Source organism: Aquarana catesbeiana, linkage group LG08, assembly GCF_042186555.1.
Source record: "Aquarana catesbeiana isolate 2022-GZ linkage group LG08, ASM4218655v1, whole genome shotgun sequence".
Classification (NCBI taxonomy): Eukaryota; Metazoa; Chordata; class Amphibia; order Anura; family Ranidae; genus Aquarana; species Aquarana catesbeiana.
The window spans coordinates 290096516-290117119 of NC_133331.1; the positions used below are offsets into that span (position 1 = coordinate 290096516).

Genomic DNA, 20604 nt, shown 5'->3' on the forward strand with positions numbered 1-20604 from the left:
TGTATGTATGTGTATAATATATATATATATATATAGTGCAGCCATGTTACAGCCTTATTCCAAAATGGATTAAATTCATTATTTTCCCACAAAATTCTACAAACAATCCCCCATAATGACAACGTGAAAGAAGTTTGTTTGAAAGCTTTGCAAATTTATTAAAAATAAAATAATCCCATGTACATAAGTATCACAGGCTCCTCCCATGTACATAAGTATCACAGGCTCCTCCCATGTACATAAGTATCACAGGCTCCTCCCATGTACATAAGTATCACAGGCTCCTCCCATGTACATAAGTATCACAGACTCCTCCTATGTACATAAGTATCACAGGCTCCTCCCATGTACATAAGTATCACAGGCTCCTCCCATGTACATAAGTATCACAGGCTCCTCCCATGTAGATAAGTATCACAGGCTCCTCCCATGTAGATAAGTATCACAGACTCCTCCCATGTACATAAGTATCACAGGCTCCTCCCATGTACATAAGTATCACAGGCTCCTCCCATGTACATAAGTATCACAGGCTCCTCCCATGTACATAAGTATCACAGGCTCCTCCCATGTACATAAGTATCACAGGCTCCTCCCATGTACATAAGTATCACAGGCTCCTCCCATGTACATAAGTATCACAGGCTCCTCCCATGTAGATAAGTATCACAGGCTCCTCCCATGTAGATAAGTATCACAGGCTCCTCCCATGTAGATAAGTATCACAGGCTCCTCCCATGTAGATAAGTACCACAGGCTCCTCCCATGTACAGAAGTATCACAGCCTTTGCTCAATACTTTGGTGAAGCACCTTTGGCACCAATTACAGTCTCAAGTCTTTTTGAGTATGATGCTACAAGCTTGCCACACCTATTTTTTTGGGCAGTTTCTCCCATTCTTCTTTGCAGGACCTCTCGAGCTCCATCAGGTTGGATGGGGAGTGTCGGTGCACAGCCATTTTCAGATCTCTCCAGAGATGTTCAATCGGGTTCAAGTCTGGGCTCTGGCTGGGCCACTCAAAGACATTCACAGAGTTGTTCCATAGCCACTCCTTTGTTATCTTGGCTGTGTGCTTAGGGTTGTTGTCCTGTTGGAAGATGAACCTTTGCCCCAGTCTGAGGTCCAGAGCGCTCTGGAGCAGGTTTTCATCAAGGGTGTCTCTGTACATTGCTGCATTCATCTTTCCCTCGATCCTGACTAGTCTCCCAGTTCCTGAAAAACATCCCCACAGCATGATGCTGCCACCACCATGCTTCACTGTAGGGATGGTATTGGCCAGGTGATGAGAGGTGCCTGGTTTCCTCCAGACATGACGCTTGCCATTCAAGCCAAAGAGTTTAATCTTTGTTTCATCAGACCAGAGAATTTTGTTTCTCATGGTCTGACAGCCCTTCAGGTGCCTTTTGGCAAATTCCAGGCGGTCTGTCATGTGCCTTTTACTGAGGAGTGGCTTCCATCTGGCCACCCTACCATACAGGCCTGATTGGTGGAGTGCTGCAGAGATGGTTGTTCTTCTGGAAGGTTCTCCTCTCTCCACAGAGAAACACTGAAGTTCTGTCAGAGTGACCATCGGGTTCTTGAGTCACCTCCCTGACTAAGGCCCTTCTCCCCCGATCGCTCAGTTGGGCCGGGCAGCCCGCTCTAGGAAGAGTCCTGGTGGTTCCAAACTTCTTCCCATTTACAGATGATGGAGGCCACTGAGCTCGCTGGGACCTTCAATGCTGCAGAAATGTTTCTGTACCCTTCCCCAGATCTGTGCCTTCATACAATCCTGTCTCGGAGGTCTATAGACAATTCCTTGGACTTCATGGCTTGGTTTGTGCTCTGACATGCACTGTTACCTGTGGGACCTTATATAGACAGGTGTGTGCCTTTCCAAATCATGTCCAATCAACTGAATTTACCACAGGTGGACTCCAATCAAGTTGTAGAAACATCTCAAGGATGATCAGTGGAAACGGGAGACATCTGAGCTCAATTATGAGTGTCATGTCAAAGGCTGTGATACTTATGTACATGAGATTTTTTCCTTTTATTTTTAATAAATTTGCAAAGATTTCAAACAAACTTCTTCCACGTTGTCATTATGGGGGGTGGTTTGTAGAATTTTAAGGAAAATAATGAATTTAATCCTTTTTGGAATAAGGTTGTAACATAACAAAATGTGGAACAAGTGAAGCGCCGTAAGTACTTTCCGGATGCACTGTATATATAATTATCATTTTTTTAATAAAATTTGAATTTTTTTATTTTCACTAGAGTCCATACTTTAATTTATAGTTTTTGTTACAATTTATGTTATTTTATTTACTTTTTATTATATATTCAGAGTGGAAGCCTGAGAGATTCTAAAGTTGAAGTCAAACAAGAGATAAAAGAGGAGGAGGATGATGAGGATGGGGTGATGGAGGACTTTCCAAAACGACATAAAGATCTGTACCAGGACACAATGGTTGAGTCATCCAGCTACAGAAACCCACCAGAGAGATGTCCCCGTCCTCTGTATTCCCGGGATTCCACACAGGAAGGTCACACCATCCCTCACCATTATCAGGTAGATGGAGTTGTAGAATCTACGACCTAAAAAGGATTTCAAACTGCAGGGCTTTTTTTCTCAGAGAATAGGTGCAGGAACTCCCTCCTTTGAATCACCTCTGTTGTGTCCGCCTCCGAGCACCATTCCTTGGTTCCACCCCCTACCCACCTCCGAGCACCATTCCTTGGTTCCACCCCCTACCCACCTCCGAGCACCATTCCTTGGTTCCACCCCCTACCCACCTCCGAGCACCATTCCTTGGTTCCACTCCCTACCCACCTCCGAGCACCATTCCATGGTTCCACTCTATACCCACCTCCGAGCACCATTCCTTGGTTCCACTCTATACCCACCTCCGAGCACCATTCCTTGGTTCCACCCCCTACCCACCTCCAAGCACCATTCCTTGGTTCCACTCCCTACCCACCTCCGAGCACCATTCCTTGGTTCCACTCTATAACCACCTCCAAGTACCATTCCTTGGTTCCACTCTATACCCACCTCCGAGCACCATTCCTTGGTTCCACTCTATACCCACCTCCGAGCACCATTCCATGGTTCCACTCCCTACCCACCTCCGAGCACCATTCCTTGGTTCCACTCTATACCCACCTCCGAGCACCATTCCATGGTTCCACTCCCTACCCACCTCAGAGCACCATTCCTTGGTTCCACTCCCTGCCTACCTTTGAGCACCATTCCATGGTTCCACTCCCTACCCACCTCTGAGCACCATTCCATGGTTCCACTCCCTACCCACCTCCGAGCACCATTCCTTGGTTCCACTCTATACCCACCTCCGAGCACCATTCCTTGGTTCCATCCCCTACCCACCTCTTAGTAATGGATACAGAACCAAGTATCAATTTGTGGCGCTAAGCAATTTGTAGGTAATTTGTTAATGATAGGAAGTAAAATAGATCCCCTGTAGCCAGGAACAATGGAGCACCCCCAGCAACAATAGACTCTGAACAGCAAGCAACAATAGACCTCTCCCTCCACAGTAGATGTCTTCCAGAAACAATTGTCTCCCAGTAGCATAAGAGCCCCCTAGCAACAATAGATCCCCCACCAACGACAACTGACCTCCCCAGCAACAATAGACTCTCCCCTGTAAAAATAGATCACCTCCAGCAACAATAGATCCCCCAGCAGCAAGCATCAATAGACCTTCCAGTAAACCCCAGCACCCCTTGCCATTACATACATTCAGAGCTAGAGGTGCCAGAACTGCGTTCCCCCACGTTCCTGCTGAAAAAAAGCCCTGCCAAACTGTATGAGATAATCATCTCTGAGCTCACCAGGTGTTAGTTGTTATGTTTTGAGGATGTTCCTTGTTCTCATTTGGTGGTTTTAGGGTGAGGAACTCATTGATATAAAGGTTGAGGTGAAGAAGGAAGAAGAAGAGACGTATGTGACGGGTGATCATCAGCAATGTATGAAGGAGGATGTGACCGTGGTGACAATCAAAGAGGAGGAATCTTCTCTGTATATAAGCTCAGGTGAGTAATGAGCAGAAACTGATTAAATTTTCAAGGCTTTAAGATATTTTAAAAACAATAGAGAATCGGGAGACCTTGACGGCCTCAGATAAAAGAAGACTCTAGGTTATAAATGGTAGACAAGCAAAGTAAAGCAGTACCCGTTTCTCCGGGAAACATCACCTTATCCATATCTATAGCGGTCTTCATTAGTTCAAGCAATGTTATGTCACAAATTTCGCTAATAATCCAAACCTATGCTTCTTGAGAACCAGTTAGCACCCAAGTGCTGATATAACAAGATCAACAGGAAGTTTAACTCTCCAAAAAAAAGATGCAAATACCAATACGAAGGATGTTTTTCTTGGCCTTGCCAAGCGTAAAGATGATGACTTTGTAGGCCTACAGAGGTAGAAGAGGTCTACCTACAGAGGTAGAAATAACTAGTGTGAAGGAAGGTCCATCACTATTCTTCTTTTATAAAAATCTACCTCAATACACAACTACTGCTACCTAGTTTGGCTTGGGTGTATCATCTGATCTGGTTTATATTCGTTGTTTGCTTTTATATTTGTACCCAATTCATTGCCAGAGATCTGGGAAAGTGTTGAATGATAGACATGACTTCTGAATACAAGGTGTAAAAAAAAAAAAAAAAATTATAACATATATTTTAAAATTGTTTTTCGGCAGATGGACAGTACTCTTGGAATTTAAATAGTTTTCATACATCTCCAGATTGCACTGCAGCAGAAGATACTGACATTGGACAATATTCCTCAAAAGTTAAATTTGGTTGGTTGGCAACATCAATAGATCCTTCTAATCCTGAGGAACCTTCTGATAAATTCCATACTATGACTTCAGATATCCATCTAAGATCAAAATATCCTTCTAAACCTGGAGAACCTTCTGATAAATTCCATACTATGACTTCAGATGTCCATCTAAGATTAATAGGTCCTTCTAATCCTGAGGAACCTTCTTATAACCCCCATATTAGGACTTCAGATGTCCATCTAAGATCAATGGATCCTTCTAATCCTGAGGAACCTTCTGATAAATTCCATACTATGACTTCAGATGTCCATCTAAGAATAATAGGTCCTTCTAAACCTAGGGAATCTTCTTATAAATTCCATACTAGGACTTCAGATGTCCATCTAAGATCAATGGATCCTTCTGATCCTGAGGAACCTTCTAATAAATTCCATACTATGACTTCAGTAGTCCATCTAAGTTCTCACAGTGCTGACCAATCAACAGATCCATCCGATCCCCAGAGATCCTCTTCAAGCCATGAGGAAGCTCACACAGGAGGGAGCTCATTATCATGTGAAGTGTGCGGGAAATCATTCACCAAGAAAAAAGCACTTTTTAAACACCAGAAAATTCACAAGGGTGAGCGTCCTTATTCATGTTCAGAGTGCGGAAAAAGTTATTCTGACAGAAGAAACCTTGTTATACACCAGAGAATTCACACGGGTGAGCGACCCTTTTCCTGTTCAGAGTGCGGGAAGTGTTTTTCCAAGAAAGAAACGCTTCTTATACACCAGAGAATTCACACTGGTGAGCGTCCCTTTTCCTGTTCAGAGTGCGGGAAGTGTTTTTCCCAACAAGGATGCCTTCGTAAACACCAAAGGAGTCACACTGGTGAGCGCCCCTATTCGTGTCCGGATTGCGGGAAAAGTTTTTCAAAGAAAGTATCCCTTTTCACACACCAGAGAAGTCATACCGGCGAGCGCCCCTTTTCCTGTTTGGAGTGCGGAAAATGTTTTACCGACCAAGGAAACCTTCGTAAGCACCAGAGAATTCATTCGGGCGAGCGTCCCTTTTCCTGTTTGGAGTGCGGAAAATGCTTTTCTGAGCAAGGAAACCTTCATAAACACCAAAGAAAGCACACTGGCGAGCGCCCCTTTTCATGTGCGGAGTGCGGGAAATGCTTTTTCCAGAAGAAACAGCTTCATCTACACCAGAGAAGTCACTCCGGTGTTTATCCTTTTACTTGTTCAGAGTGCGGAAAACATTTGGCCACGAAAGAAAATCTTATTAAGCACCAGAGAGTTCACTCAGGTGAGCGTCCTTTTTCGTGTTCTGAGTGCGGGAAATGTTTGACTACGAAAGAAAACCTTGTTAACCACCAGAGAATTCACTCAGGAGAGCGTCCTCATTCATGTTCCGAGTGCGGGAAATCTTTCACTCGGAAGGAACACCTCGTTAGACACCAGAGAATTCACTCAGGTGAGCGTCTCTATTCGTGTTCAGAGTGCGGGAAATGTTTAACTACCAGAGAAACCCTTGCTTTGCACCAGGAAACTCACTCAGGTGAGCGTCCTCATTCGTGTTCGGAGTGCGGAAAATGTTTCACCACGAAAAAAAACCTTGTTAACCACCAGAGACGTCACTCAAGTGAGCGTCCTTATTTATGTACGGAGTGCGGGAAATGCTTCACTCAGAAACACTTACTTCTTGCACACATGGCAAAACACAGCTCGGAGAATCCGAGCAACTTGCAGACTGCGGTAAATGTTGTACAGATCAAATAAGTCTAAACGGAGAGAAGACGTCATCGACGCGTTTCGACAAAGTACGATGGCTTTTATCGGGTGGACCTGTTCCGTCCATAGAACACCTGGAGGATAAAAAATGATTATATAATGGGGGAAATCCTGGGAAAAGTCATGTTTCGTTTATAGGTGGAGCTTATCAGGCTGAGTCTTCTGTAGGTGTCTTCTGTTTCTTGGAGACTCCAAATGGTGGGATGTCCCATCTATAGTCTTCTGTTGAGTTTATACTTGGGTGCATCTTGGCAAAAACTCATGCTGTTTTTATAGGTGGAGCTTATTAAGCTGAGTCTTCTGTAGGTGTCTTCTGTTTCTTGGAGACTCCAAATGGTGGGATGTCCCACCTATAGTCTTCTGTTGAGTTTATACTTGGGTGCATCTTGGCAAAAACTCATGCTGTTTTTATAGGTAGAGCTTATTAAGTCTTCTGTTGGTTTCTTCTGTTTCTTGGAGACAACAAATGGTGGAATTTCCCTCCTATAGTCTTCTGTTGAGTTTATACTTGGGTGCATCTTGGCAAAAACTCATGCTGTTTTTATAGGTGGAGCTTATTAAGTCTTCTGTTGGCTTCTTCTATTTCTTGGAGACTCCAAATGGTGGTAGTCCCCTTTCTCAACTTTGTGGTATCTCCATTCTTCTTTTTTTTTTTCCAATTTCACATACGATAAAATAAAAACACAGTGGTAGGTCCTCGTAATCGGCTACGCCGGCGCGCATAAAACCAGTGACTCCATATTATAGGCCTACCAGAGAACAACTAAAGCCCCGTGAGCCTCAGATTTTCCAAGGGAGGTGGAGAGCCAGAATGGCCTAAGCGGTATAATCGTAAATTGGGGGCTAAGTGAAAACATTTTGAGTTTTTTTTTTTTTTGGTATAGTTTTTAAGGATTATAGTATCAAGGTGGGTGGAGTTGCATGTAATTAACCACTTCGCCCAGGTGGACGTCATATGACGTCCTGGACTTTGAGTGGAGATATCGGGATGATGGGTGCAGCTGCAGGCATCCTCCAGATAACTTTGGTTTTTTCAGCCGGCGATTCCCTACATTGTAAAAGCCATCTTACCCACCACCCTCCAGGTGTTTCTCTGGTCTCTCCCGTGCGATCAAGGAGCTGAAGAACAAACCTGAAGGTGGTGGTGGTATACCATAGAGCTGGCCGGGGACCGGATCGTTCAGAAATACTCAAAATCACTCAGAAATATACCGAAATACTCCGTTACCGAGTGTTTCCGAGCCTTTCCGAGGGTTTCCAAGTTCAGCCGAGCTGTCCCCGGGTAATTCCGAGGCTCTCCGGCACCCCCCCACCTCTGGCCACATGCGGTATTGCATGCAATAGAAGTCAATGCAGAACAAATTAACTTTGTTTCCATTGACTTCTATGGGGAAACTCGCTTTGATATGCGAGTGCTTTGGATTACAAGCATTCTCCTGGAATGGATTATGCTCGTAATCCAAGGTTCCACTGTAAGTAGAAAATTAACCTGCAAAGTTCAATAAAAAAAGTACGGACGTGCGTCACTTGATTTTTTTTCCATCACAACGACGGGAGTATTCGTAGAGGATTGCAGAAAAAGAAAGATGGTGGGGGGGATTAGTGTCGGTACCGGCATGCCCGGTTGGCTCTGTTCTCTAAAGCGGTTCCCTTGTCAGGTCTTTAATTATTACTGTGTTATCAATAATGTAAAAAAAAAATAAAAAATACAAACAAAAAAAGTGCAGTAAGATTTGAAGATTCCAGTCACGTGACTAAAGTAACGATCCTTCTACATGTATTAAAACTTTGTGAATTTAGCCTCATATGTTTCTATTTCAATGTTCAGTTTGTTCTGCATTCTGTAGTTTCAGCTTTTTAAATTAATAAAACTTTGTCAAATTGTTTTGTTTTATGTTTTTTATTGTTTGTATTTGATGTGAGGTATAATCTGTGTGTGTGTGTAATCATCGATGTACCCTAAGGCTTCATGCACATGAGAGGCCGGTGCAAACTCTGCTGAACACATGTTTTTAAAAACAGAAACGCCCATTTTGCCGCGTTTGCATGCCGCGTTTAGCCGTGTTTGCGTCTAGAAGCGTCTGCAGAGCAGAGAATGACGTTTTGCGACCCAACTTGGGGGCCCCGCATCTCGGACCCCCAAATTTGGTGTGCTAACACAGTGGAACTAGCACTACAGCATATCCAAATTTGGGGTTCCTAGCACCAAGTGGCCCCAAGATACGGGGCCCCAAAGTCGTGTCGCAAAATGTCAAGCACTTCTGCAGCAGAGAGTGACATTTTCTGACCTGAATTTGGGGCCCAATATCTCGGGGCCACTTGGTGCTAGGAACCCCAAATTAGGGGTGCAAACACAGTGGAACTAGCACTACAACATATCCAAAGCTGGGGTTCCTAGCACCAAGTAGCCCCAAGATATGGGGCCCCAAATTCGGGTCACAAAATGTCATTCTCTGCTGCAGAAAAGTGCTTGCCATTTTGCGACCTGAATTTGGGGCCCCGTATCTCGGGGCCGCTTAGTGCTAGCAACCCCAAATTTGGATATGTTGTAGTGTTGGTTCCACTGTGTTAGCACACTAAATTTGGGGTTTCTAGCACCAAGTGGCCTTTAAATATGGGGCCCCAAAGTTAGGTCGCAAAATGTCAAGCATTTTTCTGCAGCAGAGAATGACATTTTGTGACCCGACTTTGGGGCCCCATATCTCGGGGCCAGCTTTGGATATGTTGTAGTGCTAGTTCCGCTGTGTTAGCACACCAAATTTGGGGTTCCTAGCACCAAGTGGCCCGAGATACGGGGCACAAAAGTTGGGTCGCAAAATGTCATTCCCTGCTCTGCAGATGCTTCTAGACGCAAACACGGTAAAACGCAGCTAAACGCAGCATGCAAACGTGGCAAAACGGGCGTTTCTAAACGCCGGTTTCAGCTTTTAAAAACGTGTTCAGCAGAGTTTGCACCGGCGTCTTGTGTGCATGAAGCCTAATAGAAGAAAGGAATGCGAGGCAGAGGACAAAATGATGGAACGTAAGGTAGACTGCAGTGTTTATATTCAACACAAGGGGGGGTGACCTCACGTACTGCCAGTGGAACGCAACAACAGGAAGTGATGAAAGAGGAAGTTACGGGTGAGAGGTGAGTCTGGAGGAAGAAAAGAGGAGACATTGCTAAAAGTGGCAGCAGAGGAGGTAATAAGATATTATTTTATATTTACACCCAGTAACCCTCCGTCAGCATATACTGTATATTTAGAGTTTTATATTGTAATATGTACTTAGATTAACTCTAAATATAGAGCCATTTATCCAACTGTCCATCCAGAGCCTCTGGTTTATAGACCGGATACATCCTAAATATAGAGCCATTTATCCAACTGTCCATCCAGAGCCTCTGGTTTATAGACCGGATACATCCTAAATATAGAACCATTTATCCAACTGCCCATCCAGAGCCTCTGGTTTATAGACCAGATACATCCTAAATATAGAGATATATGTATTTTTACATAACTCACAACATGGTGGTGTTACATAGCATGTATACATTTTTAACCCTCTTGAGCATGACAGGGAGTGTGTCACGTACCTGATAGGAGACTGATATGATAAAGTTGGCGTTCCTGTGCTCAAGGAACCAGCCGAGACTAAAGGGGCGCTCCACTTGTGCTACAGGTTCAGGGCGCATGGCTTGTCGGAACCCTCAGCGAAGTGCAGAGCAGGTGCAGTGGACAGCCAGGCGAGCACTCGAGCAGTAAGGACAGCCAGGATCGGAGGTTGAAGCGTGGTCACAGGAATAGCCAGGGTCATCAATAGGTGGCCAGCGGGGTACAGAATCATTTTCAAAGCTGAAGTCAGGAAAAGAGCCGGGGTCAGGAATAAAGCAACAAATCAGACGTAGGATCCAAGATCAGGTCAGGGGCAAGATGGGTCAGCAACGAGGGAAACACACAGGAAGAACGCAAGATCCAGGGAACAGTTGAAAGACCAGTCAGCACTTAAGCATTTGCAAATAGCCCATCTGGTTCCAACATACACTATGTGAGCACCGGTGCGCATTTCTGTGCACATGTGTGCGCCTGGACACTATTCTGCTAATAATTTCGTGCACATGTGCATTTCTGCAAGCTAAACGTCTCGTAAGCATTATCTGACAGGGCGGTTCCCAATGGCACATGGAACCATTTAGGGTTCCACTCCAGGCTTGGCTCTTACCCTTATAGAAAGCACTCAAGTTAGTGTAGCTGGGATTGATCGGTATCCTGTGGTGTATCCAGCAACCCAACATTTCCAAAGTGAGCAACAAAGTTCCTGTTAGGAATAGTGCCAGAAAAAGACCTGTGCTCTGGTGTATTGGGATAAAGTCCAGACATTCCCAAGCACTGTATCTTCCTCTGTCCTTACCTTCACCCCTCTGTCTTACTCAGCTTCTGATTAGAAAGGTGACCTTCATGTTCCCAACAAATGAGGAGGAGATACTGTACACCATATGAAAGGTCCTCTCCATTCCTCAATATAACGTCATGTTCCCAACAAATGAGGAGGAGATACTGTACACCATATGAAAGGTCCATCTCCATTCCTCAATATAACGTCATGTTCCCAACAAATGAAGAGATACTGTACACCATATGAAAGGTCCATCTCCATTCCTCAATATAATGTCATGTTCCCAACAAATGAGGAGGAGATACTGTACACCATATGAAAGGTCCATCTCCATTCCTCAATATAACGTCATGTTCCCAACAAATGAGGAGGAGATACTGTACACTATTGCAAAAGTCCATGGTGTTGTGGATCAAAGTATTCCAAAAGATCAAATTATTGCTTTTCATTATATTAACATATAATAATCTGGGGAAATAAAATATATTTCCAGACCAAACTGTAATTTTTAAAATTTGTGAACAAAATAACAAAACATTGTCTTCAGCAATAAAACACCAGGAGCCTGCAAAGAGTTAAAATATTTTGTTATTGAACCAGTTTTAACTGAAGTATAACGTGCTCCATAATGTATGAAATATAACCCGATGAATGAGCTACAGGGCAAAATATAAAAAAACTACGTAGGATGCAGATAATAAAATCCCCACAAGATGGGGACATCACTTAGATTGAGTGGACCGCTCAGACAGGAAGTGATGTAAAGTAAAGTAGGAACAGGAAATGATGAAAGAAAAGGCTTTCGAAAGGTTAGGACAGGAAATTCTATGAGAGAGACGAACAAGATAAATAGTAGACATCGCTGGATTACACAGAGGAGGTAATATGATATTATTTTATATTTACACCCAGTAACCCCCCCGTCATGTCCGTCCTCTTCCTCCATAGTCACTGTGATGTCTTTTATCTTCAACATCCACTACTACAGACATATCACATCCTGTATATTGGAGTTATTTTATAATATGTGTCCAGATACATCCTAAATATAGAACCATTTATCCAACTGTCCATCCAGAGCCTCTGGTTTATAGACCAGATACATCCTAAATATAGAACCATTTATCCAACTGTCCATCCAGAGCCTCTGGTTTATAGACCAGATGTATCCTAAATATAGAGCCATCTATCCAAATCACATGACCACATAGGTAAGGACCACCATCAGTGAATGAAAGGATATTACGGAAGTTCTAGATGAATGCTCTGCACACTGCTATACACTCTTACATGTTTCTATTTTGGGAATTTTTGAATTCTTGCAATACGTGTTCAAGCTGAGCAACTGCATCAAAGTAATCCCTCTCTGGCCAGTCCTGACTCTACTCAAAATGCAAATACATGTCTGCTTACAGCATACTTAATGGCCATACAGTGCCCATACGGGGCAGATAGACACAGCTGGAGGATATTAAACCTGGCCAGGTAGGTCAGGAGAATTTGGCGAGTGCCACATTAAATCACTCTTCTCTCTATTAATAAAACACAGACCTGACCGGAGAGGTGAGGAGGATTCTGGGAGGTCACATGACATCACTCTTCTCTCTATTAATAAAACACAGACCTGACCGGAGAGGTGAGGAGGATTCTGGGAGGTCACATGACATCACTCTTCTCTCTATTAATAAAACACAGACCTGACCGGAGAGGTGAGGAGGATTCTGGGAGGTCACATGACATCACTCTTATCTCGATTAATAAAACACAGACCTGACCGGAGAGGTGAGGAGGATTCCGGGAGGTCACATGACATCACTCTTATCTCTATTAATAAAACACAGACCTGACCGGAGAGGTGAGGAGGATTCTGGGAGGTCACATGACATCACTCTTATCTCTATTAATAAAACACAGACCTGACTGGAGAGGTGAGGAGGATTCTGGGAGGTCACATGACATCACTCTTATCTCGATTAATAAAACACAGACCTGACCGGAGAGGTGAGGAGGATTCTAGGAGGTCACATGACATCACTCTTATCTCTATTAATAAAACACAGACCTGACCGGAGAGGTGAGGAGGGTTCTGGGAATGTACTTAGTGATATTTTAATTGTGCACAGGATAAATTAAGTAGTGAAAAGGACATCTGAACATTTGAACAACAGCTGCCAGCCCCACGATCCATCTTTAGAAGGACTCAATGATCTCTACAAGGACGTCATGATGGACAATCAGCCGCCCCTCACATCACCGGGTAAGAGGAGACTTTATTGTAAAGGAGAGAGCAGTACGGAGGGTCCACCTAGATCCCCCATCATCTGATAAACACATAGAAACAATATATTCAGTCAGTGTGTGTGTTTCCTACAGATGGATCCAGTAATGGGAACCCACCAGAGAGATGTCCCCGTCCTCTGTATTCCCGGGATTCCACACAGGAAGGTCACACCATCCCCCACCATCATCAGGTATGTTGGGGTTTTTCTATGACATATGAAATGAAGATGAATATCAAGGAAATACACAGCTTAACCTCACATAAAGTTGAGATCGTGGGTCTTCACAAGTCTCAAAACTATCTGTGACGTTCTCTGCAGAAGATAAAAAGTCCAGAGAGAGTTCAGTTCAAGGTGAACTGACTTTATTTCACCATTTCAACTATAAACAATTTCCAAAAAAAAAAAACACATGGACAATATTAGAATTGTGAAAAAAAATAACTATAAAGTGTTGCACTACTTTTCAAGTTAGGTATATATACCCTGTTTCCCCAAAAATAAGACCTAGCGTGATTGTCAGTGATTGCTGCAATACAAGCCCTACCCCCCCAAATAAGCCCTACCCTGTTTCCCCAAAAATAAGCCCTACCCTGAAAATAAGACCTACAAGGACTTTAACTAGGGCTTATTTGGGGGGTAGGGCTTATAATGCAGCCATCACCGACAATCACGCTAGGTCTTATTTTCGGGGAAACAGGGTAGAACATCTTACTATCTAAAGGACTCAATGATGACCAGAACTATTGTACCTTTGTATATAGATTATCACAATACCACATGAACTCAAAATCACAGGTGTTGACGAGTATCAAAACGAAAGGTCCTTGAAGGGTTGGTTTCTAAAAAAAAAAAAAAAAACTTAAGGACAATATTAGAATTCATATATAAAAAAAAAGTGCAGCACTATAAATAAAGTGCTTATCAATGAGTGGTATTAGAGAAATTCATCTAGTATGAAACACAAGTAAATCAACCTGCTGTACTTAATTAATAAACTTTTATACATTTTTCTATGCATTTGTTTATAAGTTTACTAATACATATTTAGTAATATATGGCAAATAACCAAAACAGATTAAAAGCATGGTAACAATCCATGTGTATCACCAAAATAACGATTCCCAAACGGGGAAGATCACAGTGGGATAGTTGATCACGGATAGCATCTCAACTAGTTTTGTGGTCTAATGCCGCTTCGTCAGGAGAATATCTGTAATTTGATTAACAAATGATCAATAACAGTCAATTGTATTGTTATTGATCATTTGTCAATCAAATTACAGATATTCTGACGAAGCGGCATTAGACCGCGAAACTAGTGGAGATGCTATCCCACTGTGATCTTCCCCCATTTGGGGATCATTATTTTGGTGATACACATGGATTGTTACCATGCTTTTAATCTGTTTTTTGGTTATTTGCCATGTATTACTAAATATGTATTAATAAACTTTTAGTCATTTTTCTATACATTTGTTTATATCTACACTGGTTTCACTTGTACCGCAATAGTCCAATTGCCCCTGTCCTCCAAGGTAGCTTGGTTGAGGACCAAGCTCCCTTTTCATATATTTCTAAGTTTCTGGATGATGGTACAAATTTCTATATATTCTTTATTATTATTACTGTGTGGAGGCTATACCTATCTTTCTATACTCTGGTGACGTCATTTATGACGAAATGCGTAGGGTGGAGCTAGGACGTACAACCTGGAATGCTAGCTGCTAAATTACGTACAGAGGCCCAAGACGAGGAGAATTTCTCTTTGTGTAATATTAGATTTGAGGGAAAAAAAAACTATGCAACACTTTTCAAGTTAGGTATACAAAGGACATCATACTATCTAAAGGATTCAATGATAACACTATTGTACCATGTATATAGATTATCACAATACTTTAAAGTAGACCTATAGGCAAAACTTTTTTTTTAGTTTTGGTTAGAGTAAGAGAGGGTTATGACCCCTGTCAGATTTTTTTTTTTCACCATGTTTGTCCCGCTGCAGAGATTTCCCTTCACTTCCTGTCTCATTGCCAAACAGGAAGTGAGAGGAAATCCCCTGCAAATTAAAGAAATTCCTTGGAGCCCACCCCCCAGGTCACCAGAACTAATGCTCTTTTATTAGAAGATCTCCCCTCTATTACTTTTCTGGGGACAACCCAAAATTTGGGCTTTACTTTCACTTTCAATGACAGCAGTAAACGGTACAAATAGAGAGGGTGAATCTTCTTAACGGGGGGGGGGGGCACAGACAGCAATAAAAACTGACAAGTGTTCGCTCTCCCCTCCATCCAAAAAAAAAAAATATATATTTTCAAGAAGTCCACCAATTTTTTGACTTGGTCAATCCTTATATATATATACTTCTGAAAAATTATTATTGGTACTTTTGGGATTAGAAACTGAATTGTTCCTCAAAAGACTCTCTCAACCTGATGGAATACGCTCTCTCAATTGAAAGACGCTCTCTCACTCAAACCAGAGACACACACAGATTCTCGATCTAAGGTTCTGTCGATCAACCTCTCCCAAGCCCTCTGAACATTCTCAACAGGTCTCCACATAGGCGGCCTTTGCGAATTCCCGTGTGTGGTTCTTCTCTACAGGTCATCACATAGGCGGCCTTTGCGAATTCCCATGTGTGGTTCTTCTCTACAGGTCATCACATAGGCGGCCTTTGCGAATTCCCATGTGTGGTTCTTCTCTACAGGTCATCACATAGGCGGCCTTTGCGAATTCCCATGTGTGGTTCTTCTCTACAGGTCATCACATAGGCGGCCTTTGCGAATTCCCATGTGTGGTTCTTCTCTACAGGTCATCACATAGGCGGCCTTTGCGAATTCCCATGTGTGGTTCTTCTCTACAGGTCATCACATAGGCGGCCTTTGCGAATTCCCACGTGTGGTTCTATAATCCACCACAAATATCCTTGTTGGTGAAGCGTAATTAGAAGATTGAAGAACTACCCTGAAAATTCTTTCTCTTACTTCCTGAATTGAACCAAATGTGTATTTCATTGTCTTGTGTGATAGATCTTTGGCATTATTCAAATGTATCTTCTCCACCTAGGAATCAAGTAATTAAGTGAAGCTGTATCAGCCTAACCAGTAGCACAGATTCGATCCTCGCATTCTGCTGCAGAAGAATCCGAGGGGAAGGTCTGATTGGAGGCGGACCTTATTGTCTGCCATTTTAGTCATAATTGCTTATGTTCCGGGACAGTGGTTACTATATCTAATGGATGAAAAATATTTCATCTGATTTCGGTTAGGTACTGCAGTCCCAATATTATTCTCTTTATACAGTTACATTTATTGATAAAACAATGTGGTATTATATAAAGGTGATTTTGCGTGGCAATTATAAATCAGACATAAAGATGATTGTAGTGACCTAATGGTAAAAATGTTTTATTTATTTTATTGTTACGTAGTCCAGGTAGATGAGGAACAATCACTGATAGTATCATTAGGATCTGTACATTATCTGCATTGTTACAATTGATGTCATTTTTATTATATATTCAGAGTGGAGACCTGAGAGATTCTAAAGTTGAGGTTAAAGAAGAGATAAAAGAGGAGGATGATGAGGATGGGGTGATGGAGGATAATAACAAAGATGTGTACCAGGACACCATGGTGGAGACATCCAGCTACAGAAACCCACCAGAGAGATGTCCCCGTCCTCTGTATTCCCTGGATTCCACACAGGAAGGTCACACCATCCCTCACCATCATCAGGTAGGTGGAGTTGGAGCATCTATGACCTAAAAATTATTCCAAACTGTATGAGATAATCATCTCTGAGGTCTCCAGGTATTAGTGCTCATGTTTTGAGGATGTTCCTTGTTCTCTGCTTGCGGTTTTAGGGTGAAGAACTAATTGATTTAAAAGCTGAGGTGAAGAAGGAAGAAGAAGAGACGTATGTGACGGGTGATCAGCAGTGTATGAAGGGTGATATCATTAGGGTGACAATTAAAGAGGAGGAATCTTCTTTAGATGTTACATTTTACCAGTTGGCAACATCAATGGATCCTTCTAATCCTGAGGCTTCTTCTAATAAATCCCATACCATGACTTCAGATGTCCATCTAAGATCAATAGATTCTTCTAATTCTGAGGCTTCTTTTAATAAATCCCATACTATGACTTCAGATGACCATCTAAGATTAATGGATCTTAATCCTGAGGCTTCTTCTGATAAATCCCATACTATGACTTCAGATGACTATCTAAGATCAATGGATCATTCTATTCCTCAGGCTTTTTCTGATAAATTCCATACAATAACTTCAGGTGACCATCTAAGATCAATAGATCCTTCTAATCCTGAGGAATCTTCTGATAAATTCCATACTATGACTTCAGATGTTCATCTAAGATCAATAGATCCTTCTAATCCTGAGGAAACTTCTGATAAATTCCATACTATGACTTCAGATGTCCATCTAAGATCAATGGATCCTTCTAATCCTGAGGAATCTTCTGATAAATTCCATACTATGACTTCTGGTGACCATCTAAGTTCTCACAGTGCTGACAGATCAACAGGTCCATTCAATCCTCGGAAACCTTCTTCAAGCCATGAGGGAGCTCACACAGGAGGGAGCTCATTGTCATGTATGTTGTGTGGGAAAACATTTGCTAAGAGAAGAGGACTTCTAGGACACCTGAAAACCCACAAGGCCGAGCGCCCTCATTCATGTTCAGAGTGCGGAAAAAGTTATTCTAAGAAAGAAAGCCTTGTTCTACACCGGAGAGTTCACACGGGTGAGCGTCCTTTTTGCTGTTCGGAGTGCGGAAAATGTTTTCCTGGGAGAAAAAACCTTGTTTCGCATCAGAAAACCCACACTGGTGAGCGCCCCTTTTGCTGTTCAGAGTGCGGGAAATGTTTTCGTCAAAAAGGATGCCTTATTAAACACCAAAGAACTCACACTGGGGAGCGTCCCTACTCGTGTCCGGAATGCGGGAAATGTTTTCCTAGGAAAGGAACCCTTCTTGCACACCAGAGGTTTCATACGGGCGAGCGGCGCTTTTCCTGTTTAGAGTGCGGGAAATGTTTTTTCAGTAAAGGATCCCTTCTTACACACCAGAGAATTCACACGGGTGAGCGTCCCTTTTCCTGTTCAGAGTGCGGAAAATGTTTTCCTGACAAAGGATACCTTCTGAAACACCAAAGAAGCCACACTGGCGAGCGTCCCTATTCATGTTCGGATTGCGGGAAAAGTTTTTCTAAGAAAGGAACCCTTCTTACACACCAGAGACGTCACACGGGCGAGCGCCCCTATTCCTGTTCAGAGTGTGGAAAATGCTTTTCTGACCAAGGAAACCTTCGTAAACACCAGAGAATTCATACAGGTGAGCGTCCCTTTTCCTGTTTAGAGTGCGGAAAATGTTTTTCTGACCAAGGAAACCTTCATAAACACCAAAGAAAGCACACCGGCGAGCGCCCCTATTCATGTTCGGAGTGTGGAAAATGTTTTTTCCAGAAAAAACAGCTTCTCCTACACCAGACAAAACACTCAGGAGAGCATCCTTATTCGTGTTTAGAGTGCGGAAAGTGTTTGACCTCGAAAGACAATCTTATTAATCACCAGAGAGTTCACTCAGGTGAGCGTCCTTATTCATGTTCAGAGTGCGGGAAATGTTTGACCACGAAAGAAAATCTCGTTCATCACCAGAGGATTCACTCAGGCGAGCGCCCTTTTTCATGTCCAGCGTGCGGGAAGTGTTTCACCAAAAAAGGGGCCCTTGTTAGACACCAGAGAATTCACTCGGGTGAGCGTCCTTATTCGTGTTCAGAGTGCGGGAAATGTTTCGTTATCAAAGAAAGCCTCGTTTCCCACCAGAAAATCCATTCGGGCGATCGTCCTTATTCCTGTTCAGAGTGCGGGAAAGGTTTCACCGTGAAAAAAACCCTTGTTAATCATCAGAAACGTCACTCGAGTGAGCGTCCCTATTTATGTACAGAGTGCGGGAAAAGCTTCATTCAAAAACACTCCCTTCTTGCGCACTTGAAGATAAGACACAGCTCAGAGAATCCGAACAACTTTCAGACTGTGATAAATGTTGTACAGATCACATAAGTCTAATGAGAAGACGCACTGACGCGTTTCGTCAAATCTATGATGGCTTTTATCGGGTGGAACTGTTCAGTCCATAGAACACCTGGAGGACAAAAATTATTATATAATGGAGGACATCCTGGGAAAAGTCATGTTTTTATTAATAGGTGGAGCTTATCAGGCTGAGTCTTCTGTTGGCTTCTTCTGTTTCTTGGAGACACAAAATGGTGGGATGATCCTCCTGTAGTCCACCCCCCACCACAAATGTTGCCGTATCCTCATTCTTTTTTTTTTTTTTTTTCAATTTTGCATGATGTAGATTGAAAATAAAGCATGGAGAGCGGGAGCCCCTCGTAATAGGCTTCTGACCCAGAAACTCCAATAATATAAGCCTCAAAGTGAACACTTGTAGCCCCATAAGCCTTCCATTTTCTGGAAGGAACTGGGGGTTAGGGGTTGGCCCAATCACATCAAAGTAGACTGAGAACTAAGTGAAAAGATTTGTGTATTTAGGGGTGTCATTTCATAGATGTGCGCAGGGGGTGTGCCTAATCACCCCGGGCGCCAGTGTATCATCCAGTGTACAGAAGTGTGTGGGGCACATGACGCCGGTGGAAAGGGGTTTTTGATAAAGCACATAAATCGTGTGAAACGCGTCAACCTCGTCCTTCCTCTTCCCCTGCCTGTACCCACCCAGTGCTTTTATGATTTTTCAATAAAGTGATTGGATTGCTACTTTTGTGTGGGTGTGCAGCCTATCCGATTCTCTTGTTCCACATGGAAAGGGGACCCACTGTGTCTGTGCCCTGCCATGCACTACACACCGCAAGTAATCAATTATATTTTACCAGCAGCACTGGATCCGCTGCATCATCTCCTCACCCCCCTCGCCAGGTGAACGGGGTGCCTGTGAGCTGGAGGCAGGAGCAATGTACTGTGCCGATCCAGCCGGCAGTGCCCAGTGCCTCTCTCACCCCCCCCCACCTCCACCCCTCTTTCTTTTTCTCTCCCCCCTCTCTCTCACCTCTTCTCTTACCTCCCCTGTCTCCTTCTCTCTGAACCCCTTCTCTCTCACCTCCCTTACTCTCATCTCTTTCACCCCCCTCTCTCACCCTCACCCCCTCTCTCACCTTCACCCACTCTCTCACCCCCTCTCTCATCCCTCACCCCTCCCTCTTATCTCCCCCTCTCTCTTTCTCTCACTCTCCCCATGTCTCCATCTCTCTCAACCCCTTCTCTCTCTCCCTCTCAACCCTTCTTTCTCTCTCACCCTCCCTCACTCTCTTCTCTTTCACCCCCCTAC

General features: G+C 43.2%; 2 protein-coding genes across 2 annotated transcripts in view; both read left to right on the top strand.

Annotated features, from left to right (window-relative positions):
• Nucleotides 1-20034, top strand: part of LOC141105445 (uncharacterized) — a 41545-nt gene extending 21511 nt beyond the window's left edge. The window contains exons 10-16 of the mRNA XM_073595300.1: nt 2330-2554; nt 3894-4038; nt 4711-6560; nt 13089-13212; nt 13329-13426; nt 16765-16977; nt 17106-20034. Of these exons, the coding sequence (XP_073451401.1) occupies nt 2330-2554; nt 3894-4038; nt 4711-6560; nt 13089-13212; nt 13329-13426; nt 16765-16977; nt 17106-19322 (4872 nt within the window). The 3' untranslated portion in view covers nt 19323-20034. The remainder of the gene's footprint in view (nt 1-2329; nt 2555-3893; nt 4039-4710; nt 6561-13088; nt 13213-13328; nt 13427-16764; nt 16978-17105) is intronic.
• LOC141104742 (uncharacterized) overlaps nt 1-20604 on the top strand; it is a 352606-nt gene that overhangs the window by 308892 nt on the left and 23110 nt on the right. The window lies entirely within an intron of this gene.